Below are 27,809 nucleotides of genomic sequence, written 5' to 3'. Positions count from 1 at the left end.
TGAACACTTTGCTTCAGTATTCACAAGTGAAAAGGACCTTGATCAGGGTGAAGTCGAAATAGAACAGGCCTGTGTGCTGGACAATGTGGAGATTAAGGAAGAAGTAGTGTTGGATCTTCTTAAAAACATCAAGATTGATAAGTCCCCAGGGCCGGCCGTGATATACCCTAGGTTGTTGTTGGAAGTGAGAGAAGAGATTGCTGGAGCAGTAGCTGTGATCTTTGAATCCTCTTTGACTGCAGGGGAGGTGCCAGAGGATTGGAGAATGGCAAATGTAGTTCCCTTGTTTAAAAAAGGTAATAGGGAGAATCCTGGAAACTATAGACCGGTGAGTCTTACGTTGGTGGTCTGTAAACTATTGGAAAGGATTCTTAAGGATAGGATCCACGAGCATTTGGAGATCTACTCAAGGATAGTTAACATGGCTTTGTGAAGGGAAGGTCGTGCCTCAAGAGCCTAATTGAGTTTAGATTTTAGATTACGAGGACACTCAGGCCTCGTTTATTGTCATTTAGAAATGCATGCATGAAGAATTGATACAATGTTCCTCCAGAGTGATATCACAAAAAAAAAGGACAAGCCAAAGACTAACACTGACAAGACCACATAATTATAACATATAGTGACAGCAGTGCAAAGCAATACCATAATTTGAAAAAGAACAGACCATGGGAACGGTTAAAAAAAAGTCTCAAAGTTCCGATCGACTCCCGATAGTCCCCGATAGCAGGCGGCAGAAGGGAGAAACGCTCTCCGCCATAAACCTCCAGGCACTGACAAATGTCGATGCATTGAAAGCACCCGATCACAGCCGACTCTGGGTCCGTCCGAAAACTTCAAGCCTCTGACCAGCCCTTCAATACCGAGCACCATCTCTGCCGAGTGCTTTGACCCCGGCCCGGCCGCCGAGCAACAAGCAAAGCCAAGGATTCTGGGCCTTCCCCTCCGAAGATTCTGGATCACATAGTGACCGCGCAAGCTGTGTCGCGCCGCCATCTTCTCCTCCTCTTTTTTGAAGAGGTAACAAAAGAAATTGATGAGGGTAGGGCAGTTGATGTGATCTACATGGATTTTAGCAAGGCATTTGACAAGGTCCCCCAGGAGAGACTCATCCAGAAAGTCATGAGGCATGGGATCAGTGGAACCTTGGCTATTTGGATAAAAAATTGGATTGCAGGAAGAAAGCAGAGGGTAGTAGTGGAAGGAAAGTATTCTGCCTGGAGGTCGGTGACTGGTGGAGTGCCACAAGGATCTGTCCTAGGACCCCTGCTCTTTGTGATTTTTACCCTTCTACACTTTCCACAGCACCACCAACCTTTGCATCATCTTCAAACTTACTGTTCCACCTTTTCACTTCCTCATCCAAGTCAAGTATAGAAATCACAAAGAGCAGGGGTCCCAAAACGATTCCTGTGGAACACACTAGACACTGACCTCCAGTTAGAAAATGTTCCATCTGCTACTACTGGCAGGCAAACCAATTCCAAATCCACACAGCCAAGTATCCAAAATGAGCCTGCCATGGGGAACCTTGTCAAATGCTTTACCAAATTCCATTTCCATCACATCCAGTCCACCTTCATCATTATGTGTTCAAAGACATAAACATCTCCCCCTTTTTATGTCTACATGGTCCGGACAGTAAACATTTTCCTCCCTGAGTTCACTGCCCTTTATACTTTCATGTCCATATATGCTCCATTGAGTAACAATGCGGGTGGCTGGGTTTAAAAGTTCACAGCTGACAATGTGGATGGATGGGTTAGTAAGCTCATAGATGTGGTAGTTAGCTGTAAGAGTAAATCGGAGACTGGGTGCCTTGCAGTCCAGCATTAACAATTATTCAGTGGACTACATAATGTGCTGAAATAAGTTCAGTCAGGATATAATGTAAAGAAAAAAAACTACTGACCCGTATCATGACGACATGAGATTCCAGTAGTATCTCAGAGAATGATGGTTTCAACACCTCCAGGCTGATATTCGGCACTGAAATGATTATATTAAAGTTACATATATCCAGATTTTTGGAACATGCACATCTGAATAAAACACTTGTACTTACATAATTCCTTTTTTCTGAGGACAGACAAAAAAAGCCATTAAGTGTTTTTGTCTATCCTGAGAACTGAAAGGAATTACACTAATACAAGACAGGCTGGAACAGGCTCTTGATATGAAATGTTAACCATCCTTTTACCTCCATAGATGATGTTTGGTCTGCTGAGTTCCTCCAGCAATTTAGAATCAGAATCAGGTTTAATATCACCAGTATGTGTTGTGACATGTGTTGTTTTGTGGCAGCTGTACATTGTAATAAATAAACCATAGATTAAAATAAATATATGTATAAAAAATAAGTTAAATAAGTAGCACAAAGAGAGCAAGGAAAAATTACTGAGATGGTGTTCATGGGTTAATTGACCATTCAGAAACCAGATGGCAGAGGGGAAGAAGCTGCTCCTGAAATGTTGAGTGTGCTGTATTTCCTCCCTGATGGTAGCAATGAGACGAGGGCATGTCCTGGGTGATGGGGTCCTTAATGATGGATACTGCATTTTTTGAGGCATCACCTCAAGAAGGTGTCCTGGATGCAGGGGAGGCTAGTGCCCATGATGGAGGTGGCTGAGTTAACAACTTTGCGCAGCTTTTTCCAGTCCTGAACAGTCACCTCTCCATACTAGTGATGCAACCAGTTAGAATGTTCTGCACAGTACATCTGTAGAAATTTGCAAACGTCTTTGATGTCATACCAATTCTCCTCAAGCTCCTAATGAAATATAGCTACTGTTGTGCCTTCTTTGTAATTGTATCAAGATGTTGAGTCCAGCATCGATCCTCCAAGATGTTGACACCTAGGGATTTCACTTCTTTTATGTCCTTTATGTTTGTTTTTTTTCTTGGATATGATTCTGGAATTGTTGGAGCCTGTGGCTTGTGGTTTGGAGTTCATTTATTTCCCAAATATCGACTGGCATCTCCCTTGAATGAGGGGTTTAGATGGGGTGGAGTTTGTTAGGTGTGTTCAGGAAGGTTTCTTGACACAATATGTGGATAAGCCTACAAGAGGAGAGACTGTACTTGATCTGGTATTGGGAAATGAACCTGGTCAGGTGTCAGATCTCTCAGTGGGAGAGCATTTTGGAGACAGTGGTCACGACACTATCTCCTTTACCATAGCATTGGCGAGGGATAGGAACAGACAAGTAAGGGAAACGTTTAATTGGAGTAAGGGGGAACTGAGGCTATCAGGCAGGAACTTGAAAGCATAAATTGGAAACAGATGTTCTCAGGGAAACACACAGAAGAAATATTTGAGTGGGGTTCTGCATAGGTACATTCCAATGAGATAGGGAAAGGAAGGTAGGGTACAGAAACCGTGGTGTACAAAGGCTGTTGGTAATCTAGTCAAGAAGAAGAGCTTACAAAAAGTTTAAAAAAACGAGGTAAAGATAGCGATCTAGAAGATTATAAGGCTAGCAGGAAGGAGCTTAAGAATGAAATTAGGAGAGCCAGAAGAGGTCATGAGAAGGGCTTAGCGAACAGGATTAAGGAAAACCCTAAGGCATTCAACAAGTATGTGAAGAGCAAGAGGATAAGACGTGAGAGAATAGGACCTATCAAGTGTGACAGTGGAAAAGTGTGTATAGAACCGGAGGAGATAACAGAGGTACATAATAAATACTTTGCTTCAGTATTCACTATAGAAAAGGATCTTGGCGATTGTAGGGATGACTTCCAGCAGACTGAAAAGCTTGAGCATGTAGATATTAAGGAAAAGGATGTGCTCGGGGTTTTGGAAAGCATCAAGTTGGATAAGTCACCGGGACCAGACAGGATGTACCTCAGGCTACTGTGGGAAGCGAGGGAGGAGATTGCTAAGCCTCTGGTGATGATCTTTGCATCATCAATGAGGACGGGAGAGGTTCCGGAGGATTGGAGGGTTGCGGATGTTGTTCCATTATTCAAGAAAGGGAGTAGATGATAGCCCAGGAAATTATAGACCAGTGAGTCTTACTTCAGTGGTTGGTAGGCTGATGGAGAAGATCCTGAAAGGCAGGATTTTTGAACATTTGGAGGGGCATAATATGATTAGGAATAGTCAGCATGGCTTATGTCAAAGGCAGGTCGTGCCTTACGAGTCTGATTGAAATTTTTTGAGAATGTGTCTAAACACATTGATGAAGGTAGAGCTGTAGATGTAGTGTATATGGATTTCAGCAAGGTGTTTGATAAGCTACCCCATGCAAGGCATATTGTGAAAGTAAGGAGTCATGGGATCCAAGGGGACTTTGCTTTGTGGATCCAGATCTGGCTTGCCCACGGAATGCAAAGAGTGGTTGTAGAAGGGTTATATTCTGCATGGAGGTTGGTGACCAGTGGTGTGCCTCAGGGGTCTGTTCTGCGACCTTTACTCTTCGTGATTTTTATAAATGACCTGAATGAAAAAGTGGAGGGATTTGTTAGTAAATTTGCTGATGACACAAAGGTTGGGGGAGTTGTGGATAGTGTGGAGGGCTGTCAGAGGTTACAGCAGGACATTGATAGGATGCAAAACTGGGCTAAGCGGCAGATGGAGTTCAACACAGATAAGTGTGAGGTGGTTCATTTTGGTAGGTCAAAGTAATGGCAGAATATAGAATTAATGGTAAGACTCTTGGCAGTGTGGAGGATCAGAGGGATCTTGGGGTCTGAGTCCATAGGACCCTCAAAGGTGCTACGCAGGTCGGCTCTGTAGTAAAGAAGGCATACGGTGCATTGGCCTTCATCAATCGTGGGATTGAGTTTAAGAGCCGAGAGGTAATGTTGCAGCTTTATAGGACCCTGGTCAGACCCCACTTGGAGTACTGTGCTCAGTTCTGGTCGTCTCACTACAGGAAGGATGTGGAAACCATGGAAAGGGTGCAGAGGAGATTTACAAGGATGTTGCCTGGATTGGGCAGCATGCCTATGAGAATAGATTGAGTGAACTTGGCCTTTTCTCCTTGGAGCAACGGAGGATGAGAGGTGACCTGATAGAGGTGTACAAAATAATGACAGGCACTGATCATGTGGGCAGTCAGAGACTTTTTCCCAGGGCTGAAATGGCTGGCACGAGAGGGGATAATTTTAAGGTGCTTGGAAATAGGTATAGAAGAGATGTCAGGGGTGTTTTTTTTATGCAGAGAGTGGTGAGTGCATGGAATGGGCTGCCAGCGGCGGTGGTGGTGGAGGTGGAGGTGGAAACGATAGGGTCTTTTCAGAAACTTCTGGATAGGTTGTTGCATTTTGTAAAGTCAAATCTAGGGAGGATTTTCACAGTGAACGACACAGCACTTTGGACTAGTAGAACAAAGAGGCCTTGGAGTACAAATACTATGTGTCCATTCACCGTCCTTAAATAGTGATAGTGAAGTCTCCAATTTTGAAAAACTCCCTTTCTCTGTCATCACCAGAACTGGCCATTGCTCTGGTAAGTCATCCATCTATGATGTTGACTTATCTCTGTATTTGTACAGCCTGACTTGGTGGGCAAGTCCCATGGCCCTACATTTTCAACTTCTTGTGTGTTTTCAATCTCCAACTGTCTTCGTCTCACAGCTTTGGTTCCCTTTTCTCTCATTAATTGATCTGTGATCTCATCAGCCAGATGAGTTCTGCAATTTAACCACACAGGAACTCTGGCCTCACCCTTTCACAGATATTCCCTTTGCTTCCCCTACTTCTCAGTAACTTCAAGCTCACTTATTTTCTCTCTATTTCTTAAAGTACTGTATGTCTTCAGCCTGAAATATTTTCTATTTCTCCTTCCACCAATGTTGCCAGATGCAACTGTTTCCACCATTTTCTGTTTTTATTTCTGATTTCCAGCTTGTGCATTTCTCATATTCAAATACATGGGCTTCCCACGTAATATAATGCTAAACCAAGAAATGTTAAATTTTACAGACACAAGATATTTTTTGCAGATACATTTGCAACCACTTACATTTGGCATTAATATGATCCTCAGTGTTCCACAACGAGTTGGGGGTTTCTTTAAGGTAAGGACTACAGCTGACTTCAACCTGCTCCCATCCCCTGCAGACAACAAAGATCAACAAAAGAAGCATAAATACGGGTCAACTTTTCAACTGATTTCCAGAATCAATTCCTATCAAAACACCAAAATTGGCCTCTGACTAGAAATTTGTATGGACAAATCACATAAATAATATGGTTTTGAATGAAATCAGAAAGTCAGAATCTGGGTATCCCGCTGTGAAGGGGAAGGGCAGGGGTGAGGAGGAGGACATACACATGGGAAGTAGTAGAGCTCTCTACTGGTTGAAGTGATATCCAGCTAAGGGAAAGATTGTTGTCTTTGAAGGTTATTTACCTCAGCCTCAGGAGGAAAAATTGATAGATTCCTGATTGGTCAGAACATCAAGGGATATGGTGAGAGGGTAGGTGTATGGGTTGGACAGGATCCAGGATCAGCCATGATGCAATGGCGGACCAGACTCAACAGGCTGAATGGCCTAATACTGCTCCTATGTCTTATGGTCCTCACTGCAGTCATTCCTCAGTGGCTGGGCTCATCTGCCTGTGCATGTTTCTTATTAGCTTTATCTCTACAACGGCTGAAGTGGGAACATTTTCTAATACTTGCACAATATACCCAATGTAAGGACTAGTAAGGATATCAAAGGTTATGGGGAGAAGGCAGGAGAATGGAGTTGAGAGGGATAATAAATCAGCCAAGATGGAAAGCTGGAGCAGACTCAATGGGCTGAATGGCCTAATTTGCTCTGAAATCTTATGGTCTAATGACAAATTACATCTGACAAAATAGAACAATTTGGAATATAACGGAAGGTCAGTATAGGTGACACAGTTCAAAGAATCAAGAGTCATGACATAGAAGGCAGCCATGCAGTCACTTGAGGCTCTTTTCACACCCTGTACAGCAATTTGATTGATCCCATTCCACTCATCTTTCTCCACAGACTTGCAAATCATTTTCACTTCAAGTGCCAATCAAACTCCTTCAAGCCCTGTTTGAGTTTTAATCCATAGTATAACCACCCTCCGTGTTTGTTTTCTGTTGTATACTTCTTGTATTTTTTTTGCCCACCACTCAGTGTTTGCTGGGTCTTAAACCATCTAACAGCAACACCTCTTTATTTAACTTTTTTACACCTGTCATGATCTTGCTCTCCTCTAACCATCATAGGAGACCAAGGGGCAACCTCACGGAGGTTTATGTAATTATGAGGGGCCAAGGCAAAGTAGAGTCAGGTTCTTCTTCCAGGCACAGGGAGTCTAGAACTAAAGGGTAAAGGTTTAAGGTCGGAGGGGAGAAGCAGAGATATGAGGGATAGGTTCTCTCCCCACAGAGTGGGTGATCATTAACTGGAACATGCTGCAGGAGGTAGTGGTATTAGCACTTAGAACTATCATAAGACTTCAAGACACAGGTACAGAATTGACATGTAACAAACATTTGGATAAGGCATAGAGGGATACAGGCTTCATGCACGAAAATGGAATTAGCATAAATAAGCATCACAATCAGTTTGGATGAAATGGGCCAAAAAGGCCCGATTCTGTTCTTCAGGGTTGTATGAGTAGCTATCACTTTGACAAACATGAACAAGGGCTGACGGTGCTCTTTCTGCAGAATAGACTTCTATTGTCAATACCTCTGCGAGGTAATCTGATTCAGTACATATTTTACATAAACTGCATTACCATGAAGGTCAGCAAGCACATGAAGGTTGGCCTGTGAGACAGTGGGAGACTTTAAAAAGCGAACAGATTAACAGAGCGGGTGACGGAGTAACGGGAGACAGAGTAGGAAGGCTTTGGCTCGAGAGGCTTTGGCGAGCAGAGACTGAGGACGAGCTTGCTCCCAGTGAGGTAAGACTGGGTAAGTTCCTTTAATTAATCTAATTAACTTAGAAGTAGGTAATGGAGGCATCAGTTAGGGCAGGCGATTGCAGTATGTGGGAATTCAGGGTGGGCACAATTGTCCCTGATGACTACACCTGTAAAAGGTGCATCCAGCAGCAGCTCCTGACAAACCGAGTTAGGGAACTGGAGCTGGAGCTGGATGAACTTCAGATCATTCGTGAGGCAGAAATAGACAGGAGTTACAGGGAGACAGTCACCCGTAAAAGTCAGGAGGCAGGTAGCTGGGTGACTGTCAGGAGAGGGAAGGGGAATAGACAGAATGAGCAGAGCACCCCTGTGGCCGTTCCCATCAATAATAAGTATACCATTTTGGATTCTGTTGGTGGGGACAACCTACCAGGGACAAGTTGTAGTGGTTGCATCTCTGGGACCGAGACTGGACCCTCAGCTCAGAAGGGAAGGAGGGAAAAGAGGAGAGCAGTAGTGATAGGGGATTCGATAGTTAGGGGGACAGATAAGAGGTTCTGTGGAAGAGATCGAGAATCCCGGATGGTCTGTTGCCTCCCTGGTGCCAGGGTCTGTGATATCTCGGATCGAGTTCTCAGTACTCTCGAGGGAGGGTGAGCAGCCAGATGTCGTGGTCCATGTAAGGACCAATGACGTGGATAGGAAGAAGCAGAAGGTCCTACAAAGAGAATTTAGGGAGTTAGTTGCAAAGTTGAAGGACAGGACCTCCAGGGTTGCAATCTCAGGATCGCCACCTGTGCCACGTGCTAGTGAGGCTAGGAATAGGAAGCTAATGAAGCTAAATACGTGGCTAAGGAGTTGGTGCAGGAGGGAGGGCTTCATGTTTCTGGACAATAGGGCCTTGTTCCAGGGAAGATGGGAACTGTTCCGACGGGACGGGTTGCACCTGAACTGGAGGGGGACTAACATCCTTGTGGGAAGGTTTGCTAGTGCTGCTCTGGGGGGGGTGGGGGGGGGTTGGTTTAAACTAGATTTCCAGGGTGAGGGGAACCAGAGTGTTAGAGCAGATAGTGAGGTGGAGGAGGATAAAGGTCAAGCGAGAACTGCAAGTATAGTGCATGGAGTAAAGCCAGGGAGTACTCCAGGGAGCGTGAAGCGCCAAATCAAATATCACTGTGATAATTGTACACTCTAGTATCAATTGTTTGGTGACAATAAAGTATAAAGTATTTAAAAAAGCCAGATCTAACATATAAAGAGGCTTTGAGGAAAGAGAAACAGATTAAAGGGTGTAAAGGCAGTAAGGTAGAAGGGCTAAAGTGCGTGTACTTTAATGCAAGAAGCATCATGAACAAAGGTGATGAACTGAGAGCTTGGATACATACATGGAATTATGATGTAGTGACCATTACAGAGACTTGGCTGGCACCAGGGCAGGATTGGATTCTCAATATTCCTGGATTTAGTCATAGTCATACTTTATTGATCCCAGGGGAAATTGGAAATTGGTATTTCAGTGCTTTAAAAGGGATAGAGAGGGCGGAAAAAGGGGAGGAGAGGTGGCATTGCTGCTCAGGGATACTATTACAGCTACAGAAAGGGTGGGTAATGTAGCAGGATCCTCTTTTGTGTCAGTATGGGTGGAAGTCAGGAAGAGGAAGGGAGCAGTTACTCTATTGGGAGTATTCTATAGGCTCCCTGGTAGCAGCAGAGATACCAAGGAGCAGATTGGGAGGCAGATTTTCAAAAGGTGCAAAAATAACAGGGTTGCTATCACGGGTGACTTTAACTTCCCTAATACTGATTGGCACCTGATTAGTTCCAATGCTTTAGATGGGGCAGAGTTCGTTAATTGTGTCCAGGACGGATTCCTGTCACAGTATGTTGACAAGCCGACTAGAGGGAATGCCATACTATATCTAGTATTAGGTAACGAACCGAGTCAGGTCACAGATCCCTCAATGGGCGAGCATCTGGGGGACAGTGACCACTGCTCCCTGGCCTTTAGCATTATCATGGAAAAGAATAGAATCAGAGAGGACAGGAACATTTTTAATTGGGGAAGGGCAAATTATGAGGCTATAAGGCTAGAACTTGCGAGAGTGAATTGGGATGATGTTTTTACAGGGAAATGTACTATGGACATGTGGTCGATGTTTAGGGATCTCTTGCAGGATGTTAGGGATAAATTTGTCGCGGTGAGGAAGGTAAAGAATGGTAGGATGAAGGAACCATGGGTGACAAGTGAGGTGGAGAATTTAGTCAGGTGGAAGAAGGCAGCATACATGAGGTTTAGGAAGCAAGGATCAGATGGGTCTATTGAGGAATATAGGGTAGCAAGAAAGGAGCTTAAGAAGGGGCTGAGGAGAGCAAGAAGGGGGCATGAGACGGCCTTGGCGAGTAGGGTAAAGGAAAACCACAAGGCATTCTTCAATTATGTGAAGAACAAAAGGACGTCAGGAGTGTAGGTAGGACCGATTAGAGATAAAGGTGGGAAGATGTGCCTGGAGGATGTGGAAGTGAGCAAGGTCCTCAGTGAATACTTCTCTTTGGTATTCACCAATGAGAGGGAACTTGATGATGGTGAAGACAATATGAGTGAGGTTGATGTTCTGGAGCATGTTGATATTAAGGGAGAGGGGGGACTTCCGGGTCATTAAGGGAATGGCGACGTAAGGAGAAGGTCTCTCGACAAAAAAGAAGGTAAACTGCCCCAAAGTCGAATTCAGACAAATACTTAATATTGCATAACTATATTAATAAAAGGGGCAAGGATGATGTCTAAGAACAAGATTAAAAAGTCCGCTCCGAAGGCTGATAAACATAAAGAGACGCAGAAAGGTGACGGGCCTAGCTCCCCCACGGCAAGCCAGGACGGAGATAATGAGGGGGAATCGGTGACTCTGTCTTTGATTCTCGGAGAGATTCGCGAGTTCTGACAAGATAACAGCAAACAGCTGGAAGATATTAAAAGAGAAATAGTAAAAACTAACTCGCGGATAGATGAAGCTGAAGCGAGAATTGTTGGAATTGAAGAGAAGCTACAAAACGTCGAGGAAGTGATAGCAGAAATGCTGAAGCTGCAAGACCAGCTCCAGTGGAAACTAATAGATCAAGAAGGCCGCTCAAGAAGGGAAAATGTGAGGATTTACGGAGTTCCCGAAGGAACCGAAGGTAAACCCGGATTGATGATTCCCTTCATAGAGAAGCTGCTTAGAGAGAACCTTGATATACCGACGCAAAAGACCTACAGATAGAAAGGGCTCACCGGCAGGCGCCCAGCCCAGATCGATTCTGGTCAGATTTCTCAGTTACAGAACGAAGGAAGAGGTGCTTAAAAGGGCATGGCAAAATAAAGGTTTCATGTGGAACAAATGTAAAATCAGTTTAGACCACGACTACGCACCGGGGATTCTTGCCAGACAGAAGGAATACACGGAAACACGGAGAGTTCTGAAGGAAAACAACATCAGATTCCAGACCCTGTATCCAGCTTGGCTGAGAGTCTTTATGACGAAGGGACAAAAACTTACGCTACGGTGGAGGAGGCAACGTTGGACCTGGCGGACCGCGGACTACCTATTAAAGTTATCACCCAACCGGAGTCGCTACTGGAGAGGATTCGGCAGAAGTCGTGGCAGTTAGTGGGGCGAGTACGCTCCACACGAACCAGAGTGTCAAACTACAAGGAAAAGCTGCAAATATTCAGACGCGAATGTACAGAGAATACAGATTAATTAAGAGAAATGACTGAAAAGAGTAAATCGGATTTAAAGGTAAAATGAAAACTGGTAACTGAAAATAAACTAGGCAGAATAACTTGAATGACAGCAATATGGTCGAGACATAAATAGGAGAAAATTCTCTATGATTATTCAAACTGCTGAGAGCCCTCTAACACAGGGTGAAGATAGAGGTTATCCCTCTGAACTGAGGCGGGTCGGTGCTCAGGCCTCACTGTGGGAAGTCGGGAAAAATTTTCAAATGTTACACGTTCAAAAATGTCTAGGGTGTGGTTATATGTCTTGGTTTACTGTTGAGAAGGGATTGCTTACTGTTTGGTTAGAAAAGGAGAGTGCTTTTTTTCTACTGGAGAAAAATGCAAATTGAATTGGTAAAAATAATTTCCTATAATGTTAATGGGGCTTTGAATCCAATTAAAAGAAATAAGATTATGTCTAAATTGAAAAAAGAGAGGGCACAAATAGCTTTCCTCCAGGAAACACATATGAGCCAATCTGAACATAGAAATTTAAAAAGAATGGGCTTTAAGCATGTATTTTATTCATCATATAAATTGAGTCACAAAAGAGGGGTAGCTACTTTAATATCAAGTACTCTTAATTATGAACATATTTCAGAGACTAAAGACAAAGAAGGACGGTTTGTAAAAATCACAGGAAGAATAGAAGGTACAGAAATAACATTGCTGAATGTTTATGCTCCTCCAGGTTGTGAATGGTCATTTTATAGACACATTTTTGACCTAATGGTCAGTTCTCAAGGGGTAGTAATTTGTGGAGGGGATTTTAATATTAGATTAAATCCTGTATTAGATTCTTCAAGAATAGTTACTCAGAATAAATCTCTGACTCGGAAAATGAATTCATTGATGAGGGAGTTGGGAATTATAGATGTCTAGAGGGAATTACACCCTACTAGTAAAGATTATACACATTACTCTTTCCCTCATTCAGCCTATTCAAGGATAGACTATTTCTTTATCTTTAATACAGATAGACTCAGGATAAAAAACTGTAATATTGCAACAACTGATCTGTCGGATCATAGCCCAGTCTCTATGTCTCTAATCCTGGAAAGGAAAATGAGGAAAACACTATGGAGGCTAAACTCTCATATACTCAATAACCCGAAAGTAATGGAGAGATTAAGGGGAGAAATCAAAGAATATCTGGACCTTAATGACACGGGAGAAACATCACCAGTGATCTTATGGGATACATTGAAAGCTGCACTGAGAGGGAAAATTATTTCCATTACCACTCACATGAAAAAAATCAATGCACAAAAATTAGCAGACCTTCGAGGAAAATTAAAACAACTTCAAGTTGGAGATAGCAACAAAAGTAATTCAAATCGTAAACAGGAAATTAGGAAATTGCAAAGTGAAATGATGATATTTATACGTTGGAAACTCAAAGAAATTTTCTTTACCTGAGACAAAAGAATTATGAAGTAGGAGGTAAATCAGCTAGATTATTAGCATATAAATTACGAAAACAACAAGCAGACAATACAATTCATAAAATAAAGAATCCAAAGACAAAGCTTGTGGAGAGTACAAGAGGGAAAATTCAAGAGAGTTTTGAAACATATTATCGAGAGCTGTACTCCCAACCCCGGGCCCCCAATGAGCCCTATATAGACAGTGTATCGAATTTTTTAGATCTACCTAAACTTACAGATTTACAAAATGAAAGTTTATTAGAACCAGTAACTGTCAAAGAACTGAACGTGGCCATCTCTAGGTTAAAGGCTGGAAAGTCCCCGGGTTCTGATGGGTTTACCTCAAAGTGGTTTAAGTCCCTGAAGACACAGTTAGCCCCATTACTACTTAACACCTTTAATTGGATCTTGCAGAGAGGAGAAACTCCACCTTCCTGGAGAGAAGCGATTATTTCAGTTATTCCTAAAGAGGGTAAAGATAAACTGGAATGTGGCAATTATCGGCCAATTAGTGTTCTTAATTTAGATTACAAACTATTTACATCTATATTAGCATGTAGATTGGAAAAGCTTTTACCTGGCCTAATCCACTTAGACCAGACTGGATTTATTCAACAAAGACAAACACAGGACAACATAAGGAGAACTCTGCACATATTAGAACAGGTTAATAAGAACGAGACAGAGACAATGGTAGTAGGATTGGACGTTGAGAAAGCTTTTGATTCGGTTAGTTGGGCATTCCTATACAGAGTGTTAGGAAGATTCGGCTTTCAAGAAAAGTTTATTAAAGTAATTCAGACTCTATATGACAGCCCTACAGCCCGAATTAAGATAAATGGGGACCTCTCTGACTCCTTCATCTTAGAGAGAGGCACTAGACAGGGATGCCCAATTTCTCCTCTCCTTTTTGCGCTATATATTGAACTGCTTGCCCAACTAATAAGACAGAGCGAAATCGTAAAAGGTATCAAGGTGGCAGGGATTGAACAGAAAGTGGCGTTATTCGCAGATGATGTTTTGGTCTATCTGAGTGAACCAGAAAAATCATTTATAGGATCGTTTACACTGTTGGATGACTTTGGGAAAATATCAGGTTATAAAATAAATGTAAAGAAAACGCAGCTTATGTCCCTAAATTATACACCATCCAAAAAATTGCAGGATACATACGATCTTAAGTGGGAAGCTAAATCATTAAAATATTTAGGAATAACCCTGCCGAAGGATCTTTCAACACTGTCACAGGTAAATTATGGGCCATTAATCTCAGAGATAAAAGCAGATATGCATAGATGGAATCTTATCCCCTTTTTAAGTTTAAATTCAAGGATAAATACTATAAAAATGAATATTCTTCCTCGGTTATTGTATCTTTTCCATACTTTACCGGTAGAGGTGGATGATAATCAATTCAGGGAATGGGACAATTGGATTTCCCGCTTCATTTGGCAAGGAAAGAAACCTAGAATTCAACATAACACCTTACAGTTAGGGAAGGAAGGAGGAGTATGGTTCTTCCTTGCCTGAGAAATTATTTTTATGCCTCACAGATAACCCCTCTGTTATATTGGTGTAATAGGGAATATAAGGCTAGATGGAAGGAAATAGAATTTGGATTAGTTGACAGTTTTCCTCTACAGGCCTCAATAGCTGATAAAGGATTGATGGCCCAGTTGGAAAAATTTAAAAACAGTTGGATAAATCTTACATTAAAAGTATGGCAGAAGGTGGTTAATTCATGTGGAATTAATAACATGTTAAAACTTTTTAGATGGTGTGCATATGATACCGAATTCCTTCCCAACAGAGGAGATAAAAGATTTGAGCTATGGATAAAGAAAGGTCTTACAACCTACCTCTCATTTATAGATAAAAGAGTATTACAAAGTTTCCAAATCCTGCAGGACAAACATGGCCAAGAACATAATGACTTTTTCAGGTACCTTCAAGTACGAAACTATGTTAACCAGAGTTGTAGATATACAGACCTATCAACAGTAGAATTAGAATTTTTCAAGATTCTGAATTCAGCTTGCAGTTCAATACCTGGTAAATCAGTTTCTCGAGTATATAATGCACTCTCCCATGCTAAAAATGTAAATACACTGTATATTAAAGAGAAGTGGGAGAAAGAAGTGGGGTTGGTACTTTCAGAAAACAACAGGAATTCTGCAGATGCTGGAAATTCAAGCAACATACATCAAAGTTGCTGGTGAACGCAGCAGGCCAAGCAGCATCTGTAGGAAGAGGTGCAGTCGACGTTTCAGGCCGAGACCCTTCGTCAGGACTAACTGAAGGAAGAGTGAGTAAGGGATTTTAAAGTAGGAGGGGGAGGGGGAGATCCAAAATGATAGGAGAAGACAGGAGGGGGAGGGATAGAGCCAAGAGCTGGACAGGTGATAGGCAAAAGGGGATACGAGAGGATCATGGGACAGGAGGTCGGGGAAGAAAGACAAGGGGGGGGTGACCCAGAGGATGGGCAAGAGGTATATTCAGAGGGACAGAGGGAGAAAAAGGAGAGTGAGAGAAAGAATGTGTGCATAAAAATGAGTAACAGATGGGGTACGAGGGGGAAGTGGGGCCTTAGCGGAAGTTAGAGAAGTTGATGTTCATGCCATCAGATTGGAGGCTACCCAGACGGAATATAAGGTGTTGTTCCTCCAACCTGAGTGTGACTTCATCTCTACAGTAGAGGAGGCCGTGGATAGACATGTCAGAATGGGAATGGGATGTGGAATTAAAATGTGTGGCCACTGGGAGATCCTGCTTTCTCTGGCGGACAGAGCGTAGATGTTCAGCAAAGCGGTCTCCCAGTCTGCGTCGGGTCTCGCCAATATATAAAAGGCCACATCGGGAGCACCGGACGCAGTATATCACCCCAGTCAACTCACAGGTGAAGTGATGCCTCACCTGGAAGGACTGTTTGGGGCCCTGAATGGTGGTAAGGGAGCAAGTGTAAGGGCATGCGTAGCACTTGTTCCGCTTACACGGATAAGTGCCAGGAGGGAGATCAGTGGGGAGGGATGGGGGGGACGAATGGACAAGGGAGTTGTGTAGGGAGCGATCCCTGCGGAATGCAGAGTCTTCCTCAGATCCCACCGTCAACTCCTGGGCCCTCAGAGGCTCCATCTTCCTCTCACCCCAACCCTCCCCTCTCCACTGACACCACCAGCCTCCCCCCTCCCCCCTCCCTCCTCTGATCCCAGCTGTCATCCGTGCCGGGCCTTTACCATCCCCTCCGACCTTCAACTGTCGGAGGCAGAACGCTCTGTTCTCAGTAAGGGCCTCACGTTTGTCCCCCTTCGCCCACACCTCAGCGAGTCCCGTGTTCGCCACGATGCGGAACTTTTCTTCCGCCGTCTCCGTCTCCGAGCCTACTTCTTCGGCAAGGACTCTTCCACCCCTACCGATGACCCCTTCTCCCGTCTTCAACCCTCCTCTTCTTCATGGACACCCCGCTCTGGTCTTCTGCCTGCTCTGGATCTCTTTATTGCTAACTGCCGACGGGACATCAACCGTCTCGACTTCACCGCACCTTGTCCCCATTCCAACCTCACTCCTTCGGAACGCTCTGCTCTCCACTCCCTCCGCACTAATCCTAACCTTATTATTAAACCCGCCGATAAGGGGGGTGCTGTTGTAGTCTGGCGTACTGACCTCTACCTTGCCGAGGCACAGCGACAACTCGCGGATACCTCCTCTTATTTACCCCTCGATCGTGACCCCACTAAGGAGCACCAGGCCATTGTCTCCCACACCATCACCGACTTTATCTGCTCAGGGGATCTCCCATCCACTGCTACCAACCTTATAGTTCCCACACCCCACACTTCCCGTTTCTACCTCCTACCCAAGATCCACAAACCTGCCTGTCTTGGCCGACCTATTGTCTCAGCTTGCTCCTGCCCCACCGAACTCATTTCTGCATACCTCGACACTGTTTTATCACCCCTTGTTCAATCCCTTCCAACCTATGTTCGTGACACTTCTCACGCTCTTAAACTTTTTGATGATTTTAAGTTCCCTGGCCCCCACCGCTTTATTTTCACCATGGATGTCCAGTCCTTAATATACTTCCATCCCCCATCAGGAAGGTCTAAAAGCTCTACGCTTCTTTTTGGATTCCTGACCTAATCAGTTCCCCTCTACCACCACTCTGTTCCGTCTAGCGGAATTAGTCCTTACTCTTAATAATTTCTCCTTTGGCTCCTCCCACTTCCTCCAAACTAAAGGTGTAGCTATGGGCACCCGTATGGGTCCTAGCTATGCCTGCATTTTTGTTGGGTTTGTGGAACAATCTATGTTCCGTGCCTATTCTGGTATCTGTCCCCCACTTTTCCCTCGCTACATCGACGACTGCATTGGCGCTGCTTCCTGCACGCATGCAGAACTCGTTGACTTTATTAACTTTGCCTCCAACTTTCACCCTGCCCTCAAGTTTACCTGGTCCATTTCCGACACCTCCCTCCCCTTTCTAGATCTTTCTGTCTCTGTCTCTGGAGACAGCTTATCCACTGATGTCTACTATAAGCCCACTGACTCTCACAGCTATCTGGACTATTCCTCTTCTCACCCCGTCTCTTGCAAAAACGCCATCCCCTTCTCGCAATTCCTCCGTCTCCGCCGCACCTGCTCTCAGGATGAGGCTTTTCATTCTAGGACGAGGGAGATGTCTTCTTTTTTTAAAGAAAGGGGCTTCCCTTCCTCCACTATCAACTCTGCTCTTAAACGCATCTCCCCCATTTCACGTACATCTGCTCTCACTCCATCCTCCCGCCACCCCACTAAGAATAGGGTTCCCCTGGTCCTCACCTACCACCCCACCAGCCTCCGGGTCCAACATATTATTCTCCGTAACTTCCGCCACCTCCAGCGGGATCCCACCACTAAGCACATCTTTCCCTCCCCCCCTTGCATTCCGCAGGGATCGCTCCCTACACAACTCCCTTGTCCATTCGTCCCCCCCATCCCTCCCCACTGATCTCCCTCCTGGTACTTATCCGTGTAAGCGGAACAAGTGCTACACATGCCCTTACACTTCCTCCCTTACCACCATTCAGGGCCCCAAACAGTCCTTCCAGGTGAGGCATCACTTCACCTGTGAGTCGACTGGGGTGATATACTGCGTCCGGTGCTCCCGATGTGGCCTCTTATATATTGGTGAGACCCGACGCAGACTGGGAGACCGCTTTGCTGAACATCTACGCTCTGTCCGCCAGAGAAAGCAGGATCTCCCAGTGGCCACACATTTTAATTCCACATCTCATTCCCATTCTGACATGTCTGTCCACGGCCTCCTCTACTGTGGAGATGAAGCCACACTCAGGTTGGAGGAACAACACCTTATATTCCGTCTGGGTAGCCTCCAACCTGATGGCATGAACATCGACTTCTCTAACTTCCACTAAGGCCCCACTTCCCCCTCGTACCCCATCTGTTACTCATTTTTATGCACACATTCTTTCTCTCACTCTCCTTTTTCTCCCTCTGTCCCTCTGAATATACCTCTTGCCCATCCTCTGGGTCAACCCCCCGCCCCTTGTCTTTCTTCCCGGACCTCCTGTCCCATGATCCTCTCGTATCCCCTTTTGCCTATCACCTGTCCAGCTCTCGGCTCTATCCCTCCCCCTCCTGTCTTCTCCTATCATTTTGGATCTCCCCCTCCCCCTCCAACTTTCAAATCCTTTATTCACTCTTCCTTCAGTTAGTCTTGACGAAGGGTCTCGGCCTGAAACGTCGACTGCACCTCTTCCTATAGATGCTGCTTGGCCTGCTGCATTCACCAGCAACTTTGATGTATGTTGCTTGAATTTCCAGCATCTGCAGAATTCCTGTTGTTTAAGATACAAACGTGATGCGTTGGAGAAGGTGTGGCTCCAAGGAGGCAAATCATTTTCATATTTTCTGGGATTGCCCTAAATTAAGTCTATATTGGGAAGGTATTCCTAGAACATTAGTTAAGGTACTTAGGTCCCAGATACCTCTGAACTTTGAGACGCTCTATTTGGGGCATGTATTGTTTCTTGAACAGAAGGAAGATATAAAGTTGCTGCAGGCCCTCTTAGCGGCAAGTAAGAAATCAGTCACTAGAAAGTGGCTAAATCCAATACCATCTACATTAGAAGATTGGCACGAAATTATCTTGGAAATATTTAAAATGGAAAAGTTGACTTACTCCCTGAGAATTCAAAAAGAAAAATTTTATCAAATCTGGAATAAATGGATTGAATATATAACCCCAATGCGAGCAGACTTCAGATGACTCTCCTAATGATTTATACTGCTCTTCTCATCAACACAGTCATATTGCTAACGTAAGCACCCCTAGTCTAAATGTCTTTTTTTTTGTTTTCTTTTGGAAAATAGAGAATTAACACAAGTAAAGGGAAAGATTTGGGAAAGGGATAAAAAATGGAAAAATTAAGTAAATAAGTACATAGGGATTGGATAATTATGTCTGCGGGCAGGAGCAAGCATGAACAAATTAGGATATAAACACCTACAATGGTTGTTACATAGGCTTACATACAACATTTTGGACCAGTGGAAATGGTCCAGGAGAGTAATATGGAAACTATTATTACCATTTTTCTTAACAACTAATACCATTACTTAGCCTAATAGATTAGAATTACCACAGTACATAATTATCTATTTAAGTGTCTAATTTTCTTTTGTATGTATACTTAAGAATGTATAAATAATTATAGTTTTATACATATAAAAAAATGGAAAAGGTTATATGTGTGAAAAAAGTACATATTTGTGAATTCCTTATCCAAATAAAAATAAAATTAAAAAAAATATATTAAGGGAGAGGAGGTGTTGGAGTTGTTAAAATACATTAGGACGGGTAAGTCCCCTGGGCCTGATGGAATATTCCCCAGGCTGCTCCACGAGGCGAGGGAAGACATTGCTGAGCCTCTGGCTAGGATCTTTATGTCCTCGTGGTGCATGGGAATGGTACCGTTGGATTGGAGGGAGGCGAATGTTGTCCCCTTGTTCAAAAAAGGTAGTAGGGATAGTCCGGGTAATTATAGACCAGTGAGCCTTACGTCTGTGGTGGGAAAGCTGTTGGAAAAGATTCTTAGAGATAGGATCTATGGGCATTTAGAGAACCATAGTCTGATCAGGGACAGTCAGCATGGCTTTGTGAAGGGCAGATCATGTCTAACAACCCTGATAGAGTTTTTTGAGGAGGTGACCAGGCATACAGATGAGGGTAGTGCAGTGGATGTGATCTATATGGATTTTAGTAAGGCATTTGACAAGGTTCCACACAGTAGGCTTATTCAGAAAGTCAGAAGGCATGGGATCCAGGGAAGCTTGGCCAGGTGGATTCAGAATTGGCTTGCCTGCAGAAGGCGAGGGTCGTGGTGGAGGGAATACATTCAGATTGGAGGGTTGTGACTAGTGGTGTCCCACAAGGATCTGTTCTGGGACCTCGACTTTTCATGATTTTTATTAACGACCTGGATGTGGGGGTAGAAGGGTGGGTTGGCAAGTTTGCAAATGACACAAAGGTTGCTGGTGTTGTGGATAGTGTAGAGGATTGTCAAAGATTGCATAGAGACATTGATAGGATGCAGAAGTGGGCTGAGAAGTGGTAGATAGATTCAACCTGGAGAAGTGTGAGGTGGTACACTTTAGAAGGACAAACTCCAAGGCAGAGTACAAAGTAAATGGCAGGATACTTGGTCATGTGGAGGAGCAGAGGGATCTCGGAGTACATGTCCACAGATCCCTGAAAGTTGCCTGACAGGTGGATAGGGTAGTTAAGAAAGCTTATGGGTTGTTAGCTTTCATAAGTCGAGGGATAGAGTTTAAGAGTCGCGATGTAACGATGCAGCTCTATAAAACTCTGGTTAGGCCACACTTGGAGTACTGTGTCCAGTTCTGGTCGCCTCACTATAGGAAGGATGTGGAAGTATTGGAAAGGGTACAGAGGAGATTTACCAGGATGCTGCCTGGTTTAGAGAGTATGCATTATGATCAGAGATTAAGGGAGCTAGGGCTTTACTCCTTGGAGAGAAGGAGGATGAGAGGAGACATGATAGAGGTGTACAAGATAATAAGAGGAATAGATAAGAGTGGATAGCCAGCCCCTCTTCCCCAGGGCACCACTGCTTATTACAAGAGGACATGGCTTTAAGGTAACGGGTGGGAAGTTCAAGGGGGATATTAGAGGAAGTGTTTTACTCAAGAGAGTGGTTGTTGCGTGGAATGCACTGCCTGAGTCAGTGGTGGAGGCAGATACACTAGTGAAGTTTAAGAGACTACCAGACAGGTACATGGAGGAATTTAAGGTGGGGGGTTATATGGGAGGCAGGGTTTATGGGTCGGCACAACACTTGTACTGTTCTAATATCTGTGAAGACGGGTTAGGTGCAGGAATAACAACATTTTCCCACTGAAGAACTAATTGGAAATTGGGTTCAAAGGCTTCTATGGCTTCATTGTGATCGAACTCAAACAACCAAAATTAAAATAGGAAAATGGACGATTGCTCCTTCAATCTTTTCTGAAAGGTATAGCAAGCAGCTTTTCTTCGTGAGTGTGCGTATATCAAGCATCACCCACATATGTTTTTCAGATATCAGCCAGTGGGCTGAATCTCTTATTTTAATCAGCCAATAATAAACTCACCACTTGGGCAATGACTTCCCAGAAGAGTACAGAACACAGCCAGTCGCCACGTGGATTAATCGAATTTTACTCCTGAGGACTTTAATCAGGTCCCCATTCTGTCCCCCAATCACCTCAATTCTCCAGAAATCATTCGCATCCCCTGTGCCATTCTGTAAATACAGAAAACAAAATTCTATCAACAGAAGCAGAGCCGCATTCTTTATTCCAGTGCAACACTAAGTTCGACCGTAAGCGAATAGGAGCAAATTAGGCCGCTTGGCCCAGAGCCTGCTCCACCATTTCATCATGGCTGATCCACTTTTCCCCCTCAGCTCCAATCTCCGTAAGACCACAAGACCAAAAGACATAGGAGCAGAATTAGGCCATTTACCCCATGAAGTCTTCTCCACCATTCAATCATGGCTGACTCTTTTTTCTCCTCCTCAGCCCCTTTCCCTGGCCTTCTCATAACTTTTGATGCCATGACCAATCAAGAACCTATCAAACTCTGCCTTATATACACCCAATGACCTGGCCCCCATAGCTGCCTGTGGAAATAAATTGCATAAAGTCACTGCCCTCTGCCTAAAGAAATTTCTCCACATCTCTGTTTGAAATGGACACCCCTCCATCCCGAGGTTGTGCCTTCCTGTCCGAGACTCCCCCGCCATGGGAAACATCCTTTCCACATCTACTCTGTTTAGGCATTTCAATATTCGAAAGGTTTCAACGAGATTCCATTCCCCCTTCATTCTTCTAAATTCCGGCAAGTACAGACCAAGAGCTATCAAATGTTCCTCATATAACCCTTTCATTCCTGGAATCATCCTTGTAAGCCTCCTCTGAACCCTCTCCAATGCCAACACATCTTTTCTATGATGAGCCCAAAACTGTTCACGATACTCAAGGTGAGGCCTCACCTGTGCCTTATAAAGCCTCAGCATCACATCGCTGCTCTTGAATATTAGACCTCTTGAAATGAATGCTAACTTTACATTTGCCTTCCTCACACCAGACTCTACCTGCAAGTTAACCTTTAGGGTGTTCTGCACAAGGACTCCGAAGTCCTTTTGCATCTCAGATTTTTGGCTTTTCTCTCCGTTTAGAAAATAGTCTGCACATTTACTTCTCCTACCAAAGTGCATTTTCCAACACTGTATTTCATTTGCCACTCTTTTGCCCATTCTCTTAATCTGTCTAAGTCCTTCGGCAGTCTACCTGTTTCCTCAACACTTCTTACCCCCCACCAATCTTCGTATCATGTGCAAACTTGGCAACAAAGCCATCTCTCTCTTTGGCTATCGATCCCATAGGATGATGATGGTTCCTTTCAGTTAGTGGGGTGGTACCCCACTCCTCAGAAAGGAACATATAACATATAACCATAATAATAGGGACTCGATAGTTAGGGGGTCAGATAGGCGATTCTGTGGACGCAGTCAGGAGACATGGATGGTAGTTTGCTTCCCTGGTGCCAGGGTCCGGGATGTTTCTGATTGCGTCCAAGATATCCTGAAGTGGGAGGGTGAGGAGCCAGAGGTTGCGGTACATATAGGTACCAATGACATAGGGAGGAAAAGGGAAGAGGTCATGAAAGGAGAATATAGGGAGTTGAGAAAAAGGACAGCAAAGGTAGTAATCTCGGGATTACTAATCCAAAGGGTCAGTGTGGACATGGTGGAGGATTACAAATACCTGGGGATACGAATTGACAATAAACTGGACTGGTCAAAGAACACTGAGGCTGTCTACAAGAAGGGTCAGAGCAGTCTCTATTTCCTGAGGAGACTGAGGTCCTTTAACATCTGCCGGACGATGCCGAGGATGTTCTACGAGTCTGTGGTGGCCAGTGCTATCATGTTTGCTGTGGTGTGCTGGGGCAGCAGGCTGAGGGTAGCAGACACCAACAGAATCAACAAACTCATTCATAAGGCTAGTGATGTTGTGGAGATGGAACTGGACACTCTCACGGTGGTGTCTGAAAAGAGGATGCTGTCTAAGTTGCATGCCATCTTGGACAATGTCTCTCATCCACTGCATAACATACTGGGTGGGCACAGGAGTACATTCAGCCAGAGACTCATTCCACCGAGATGCAGCACAGAGCGTCATAGGAAGTCATTCCTGCCTGTGGCCATCAAACTTTACAACTCCTCCCTTGGAGGGTCAGACACCCCGAGCCAATAGGCTGGTCCTGGACTTATTTCATAATTTACTGGCATAATTTACATATTACTATTTAACTATTTATGATTTTATTACTATTTTTCATTTATGGTGCAACTGTAACGAAAACCAATTTCCCCCAGGATCAATAAAGTATGACTATGACTATTACTGCCTGTGCCATGTGACAGTGAGAGTCGGAATGGAATGAGGTGGAGGATAAACGTGTGGCTGAGGGATTGGAGCAGGGGGCAGGGATTCAAGTTTCTGGATCATTGGGGCCTCTTTTGGACCTGTACAAAAAGGAAGGGTTGCACTTGAATCCCAGGGGGACCAATATCCTGGCGGGAAGATTTGCGAAGGCTACTGGGGAGACTTTAAACTAGAATGGTTGGGGGGTGGGAATCAAATTGAAGGGCCAAGGAGAGAGGAGGTTAGTTCACAAATAGAGAAAGCTAGTAGACAGTGTATGAGGGAGGATAGGCAGGAGACAGAGAACGGGAGCACTCAGACCAAAGATGTAGGGGAGAAGGAAGAAAAAGATCACAAAGTTGCTTGCACCATTAGGGATAAACAGAGAGTAAGAGGTGGAGAGCTTCTTCAATGCATCTATTTTAATGCTAGGAGCATTGTAAGAAAGGTGGATGAGCTTAGAGCATGGATTGATACCTGGAAATATGATGTAGCTATTAGTGAAACATGGTTGCAGGACGGGTGTGATTGGCAACTAAATACTCCTGGATTTCGTTGCTTCAGGTGTGATAGAATCGGAGGGGCAAGAGGGGGAGGTGTTGCATTGCTTGTCAGAGAAAATATTACAGCGGTGCTCTGCCAGGATAGATTAGAGCAGCGGTCCCCAAACACTGAGCCACAGACCGGTACGGGGCCGCAAAGCATGTGCTTCCGGGCCGCGAGGAAACGATATGAGTCAGCTGCACCTTTCCTCATTGCCTGCCACGTACTGTTGAACTTGAACATAGGGTTGCTAACAGTCCTGTATTTGCCGGTCATCCCGTATACAGGGCTAAATTGGTTTGTCCCATACGGGACTGCCCTTGTCGTGTATTTCCCCCACTAAGGTAGAGCGTTCCTATGAAACCTTTCGTGCCGATATGGCTCAAAGCGAAGAAGCAATTACCATTAATTTATATGGGAAAAAATTTTGAGCGTTCCCAGACCCATAAAATAACCTACCAAATCATACCAAATAACACATAAAACCTAAAATAACTAACATGTAGTAAAAGCATTAATGATATGATAAATACACAGCCTATATAAAGTTGAAATAATGAATGTACAGTGTAGTCGGGAAGATTAAGCCAAAAACAATTTGTGGGAAAAAAAATCGGTACATACGCGCATGCACACGTCACACATGCGAACGTCACGCACATGCACACAGGTGCCCGCACAAGGCTTCATGGTCATGGTACTTTTTCTCGGGGTAAACATAAGAGTCTCGTCAACTGGCATAATTTACATATTACTATTTAACTATTTATGGTTCTATTACTAGTTATTATTTATGGAGCAGCTGTAACGAAAACCAATTTCCCCCGGGATTAATAAAGTATGACTATGACTATGACCATAACACACACAAAAAATGCTGGTGAACGCAGGAGGTCAGGGAGCATCTATAGGAAGAGGTACAGTCGATGTTTCGGGCCGGGACCCTTCGTCAGGAATTGACTGCTACTTTTGTCCCTTATTTGGGAGTGAGAAAGTTGGCAACCCTAGCTGTAAAAGACATGTTGATGTGAGTTTAACCCTACTTGAACACCACCCGGTCGGCCGGTCTACAAGAATACTGTCAATATTAAACTGGTCTGTGGTGCAAAAAGGTTGGGGACCCCTGGATTAGAGGACTCGTCCAGGGAGGCTATTTGGGTGGAATTGAGGAATGGGAAAGGTGTAGTAACGCTTATAGGGGTGTATTATAGACCACCTAATGGGGAGCGAGAATTGGAGGAGCAAATCTGTAAGGAGATAGCAGATATTTGTAGTAAGCACAAGGTTGTGATTGTGAGAGATTTTAATTTTCCACACATAGACAGGGAAGCCCATTCTGTAAAAGGGCTGGATGGTTTGGAGTTTGTAAAATGTGTACAAGATATTTTTTTGCAGCAATACATAGAGGTACCAACTAGAGAAGGGGCAGTGTTGGATCTCCTGCGAGGGAATGAGATAGGTCAGGTGACAGAGGTAAGTGTTGGGGAGCACTTTGGGTCCAGTAATCACAATGCCATTAGTTTCAATATAATTATGGAGAAGGATAGTACTGGACCCAGGGTTGAGGTTTTTGATTGGAGAAAGGATAACTTTGAGGAGATACGAAAGGATTTAGAAGGAGTGGATTGGGATAATTTGTTTTATGGGAAGGATGTAATAGAGAAATGCAGGTCATTTAAAGGTGAAATTTTGAGGGTACAGAATCTTTACGTTCTTGTTAGGTTGAAAGGAAAGGTTAAAAGTTTGAGGGATGTTTTTCAAGGGACATTGGAAACTTGATTCAGAAAAAGAGAGTGATCTACAATAAATATAGGCAGCATGGAGTAAATGAGGTGCTTGAGGAATGTAAAGGATGTAAAAAGAATCTTAAGAAAGAAATTAGAAAAGCTGAAAGAAGATATGAGGTTGCTTTGGCAAATAAGGTGAAAATAAATCCAAAGGGTTTCCACAGTTATATTACTAGCAAAAGGATAGTGAGGGATAAAATTGGTCCCTTTGAGAATCAGAGTGGACGGCTATGCGTGGAGCCAAAAGAGATGGGGGAGATTTTGAACAATTTTTTCTTCGGTATTCACTAAGGAGAAGGATATGGAATTGTGTAAGGTAAGGGAAACAAGTAGGGTAGTTATGGAAACTATGATGATTAAAGAAGAGGAACTACTGGCGTTTTTAAGGAATATAAAAGTGGATAAGTTTCCGGGTCCTGACAGGATATTCCCTTGGACCTTGAAGGAAGTTAGTGTGGAAATAGCAGGGGCTCTGACAAAAATATTTCAAATGTCATTAGAAATGGGGATGACTGGCGTATTGCTCATGTTGTTCCATTATTTAAAAAGGGTTCTAAGAGTAAACCTAGCAATTATCGGCCTGTGAGTTTGATGTCACTGGTGGGTGAATTGATGGAAAGTATTCTTAGAGATGGTATACATACATATATATACATACATACACACACACACACACACACACACATATATATAATTATCTGGATAGACAGGGTCTGATGAGGAACAGTCAACATGGATTTGTGCATGGAAGGTCATGTTTGACAAATCTTATTGAATTTTTTGAAGAGGTTACTAGGAAAGTTGACGAGGGTAAAGTAGTGGATGTTGTCTATATGGACTTCAGTAAGGCCTTTGACAGGTTTCCACATGGGAGGTTAGTTAGGAAGGTTCAATCGTTAGGTATTAATATTGAAGTAGTAAAATAGATTCAGCAGTGGCTGGATGGGAGACGCCAGAGAGTAGTGGTGGATAACTGTTTGTCAGATTGGAGGCCAGTGACTAGTGGTGTGCCTCAGGGATATGTACTGGGTCCAATGTTGTTTGTCATATATATTAATGATCTGGATGATGGGGTGGTAAATTGGATTAGTAGTATGCAGATGATACTAAGATAGGGGGAGTTGCGGATAATGAAGTAGGTTTTCAAAGCTTACAGAGAGATTTAGTCCAGTTAGAAGAGTGGGCTGAAAGATGGCAGATGGAGTTTAATGCTGATAAATGTGAAGTGCTACATTTTGGTAGGGCTATTTAAAATAGGATATACATGGTAAATGGTAGGGCATTGAAGAATGCAGTAGAACAGAGGGATCTAGGAAAAAATGGTGCATAGTTCCCTGAAGGTGGAATGTCATGTGGATAGGGTGGTGAAGAAAGCTTTTGGTATGCTGGCTTTTATAAATCAGCATTGAATATTGGAGTTGGGATGTAATGTTGAAATTATACAAGGCATTGGTAAGGCCA

General features: G+C 43.8%; 1 protein-coding gene across 9 annotated transcripts in view; it reads right to left on the bottom strand.

Annotated features, from left to right (window-relative positions):
- The window catches only part of pomt2 (protein-O-mannosyltransferase 2), a 231,480-nt gene that overhangs the window by 59,617 nt on the left and 144,054 nt on the right, over positions 1–27,809 (bottom strand). For all 9 annotated transcript variants that reach the window (XM_063042712.1, XM_063042721.1, XM_063042693.1 and 6 more), the window contains 3 exons: positions 21,679–21,830; positions 5,969–6,060; positions 1,913–1,989 (listed from right to left, as the gene is read on the bottom strand). In XM_063042712.1, coding sequence (XP_062898782.1) covers positions 1,913–1,989; positions 5,969–6,060; positions 21,679–21,830 — 321 coding nt within the window. The remainder of the gene's footprint in view (positions 1–1,912; positions 1,990–5,968; positions 6,061–21,678; positions 21,831–27,809) is intronic.

The sequence above is a fragment of the Mobula hypostoma genome, chromosome 1, assembly GCF_963921235.1.
Source record: "Mobula hypostoma chromosome 1, sMobHyp1.1, whole genome shotgun sequence".
Lineage (NCBI taxonomy): Eukaryota > Metazoa > Chordata > Chondrichthyes > Myliobatiformes > Myliobatidae > Mobula > Mobula hypostoma.
Note: the sequence above shows the minus strand (reverse complement) of the source record. Positions and strands in the feature narration are given on the sequence as shown.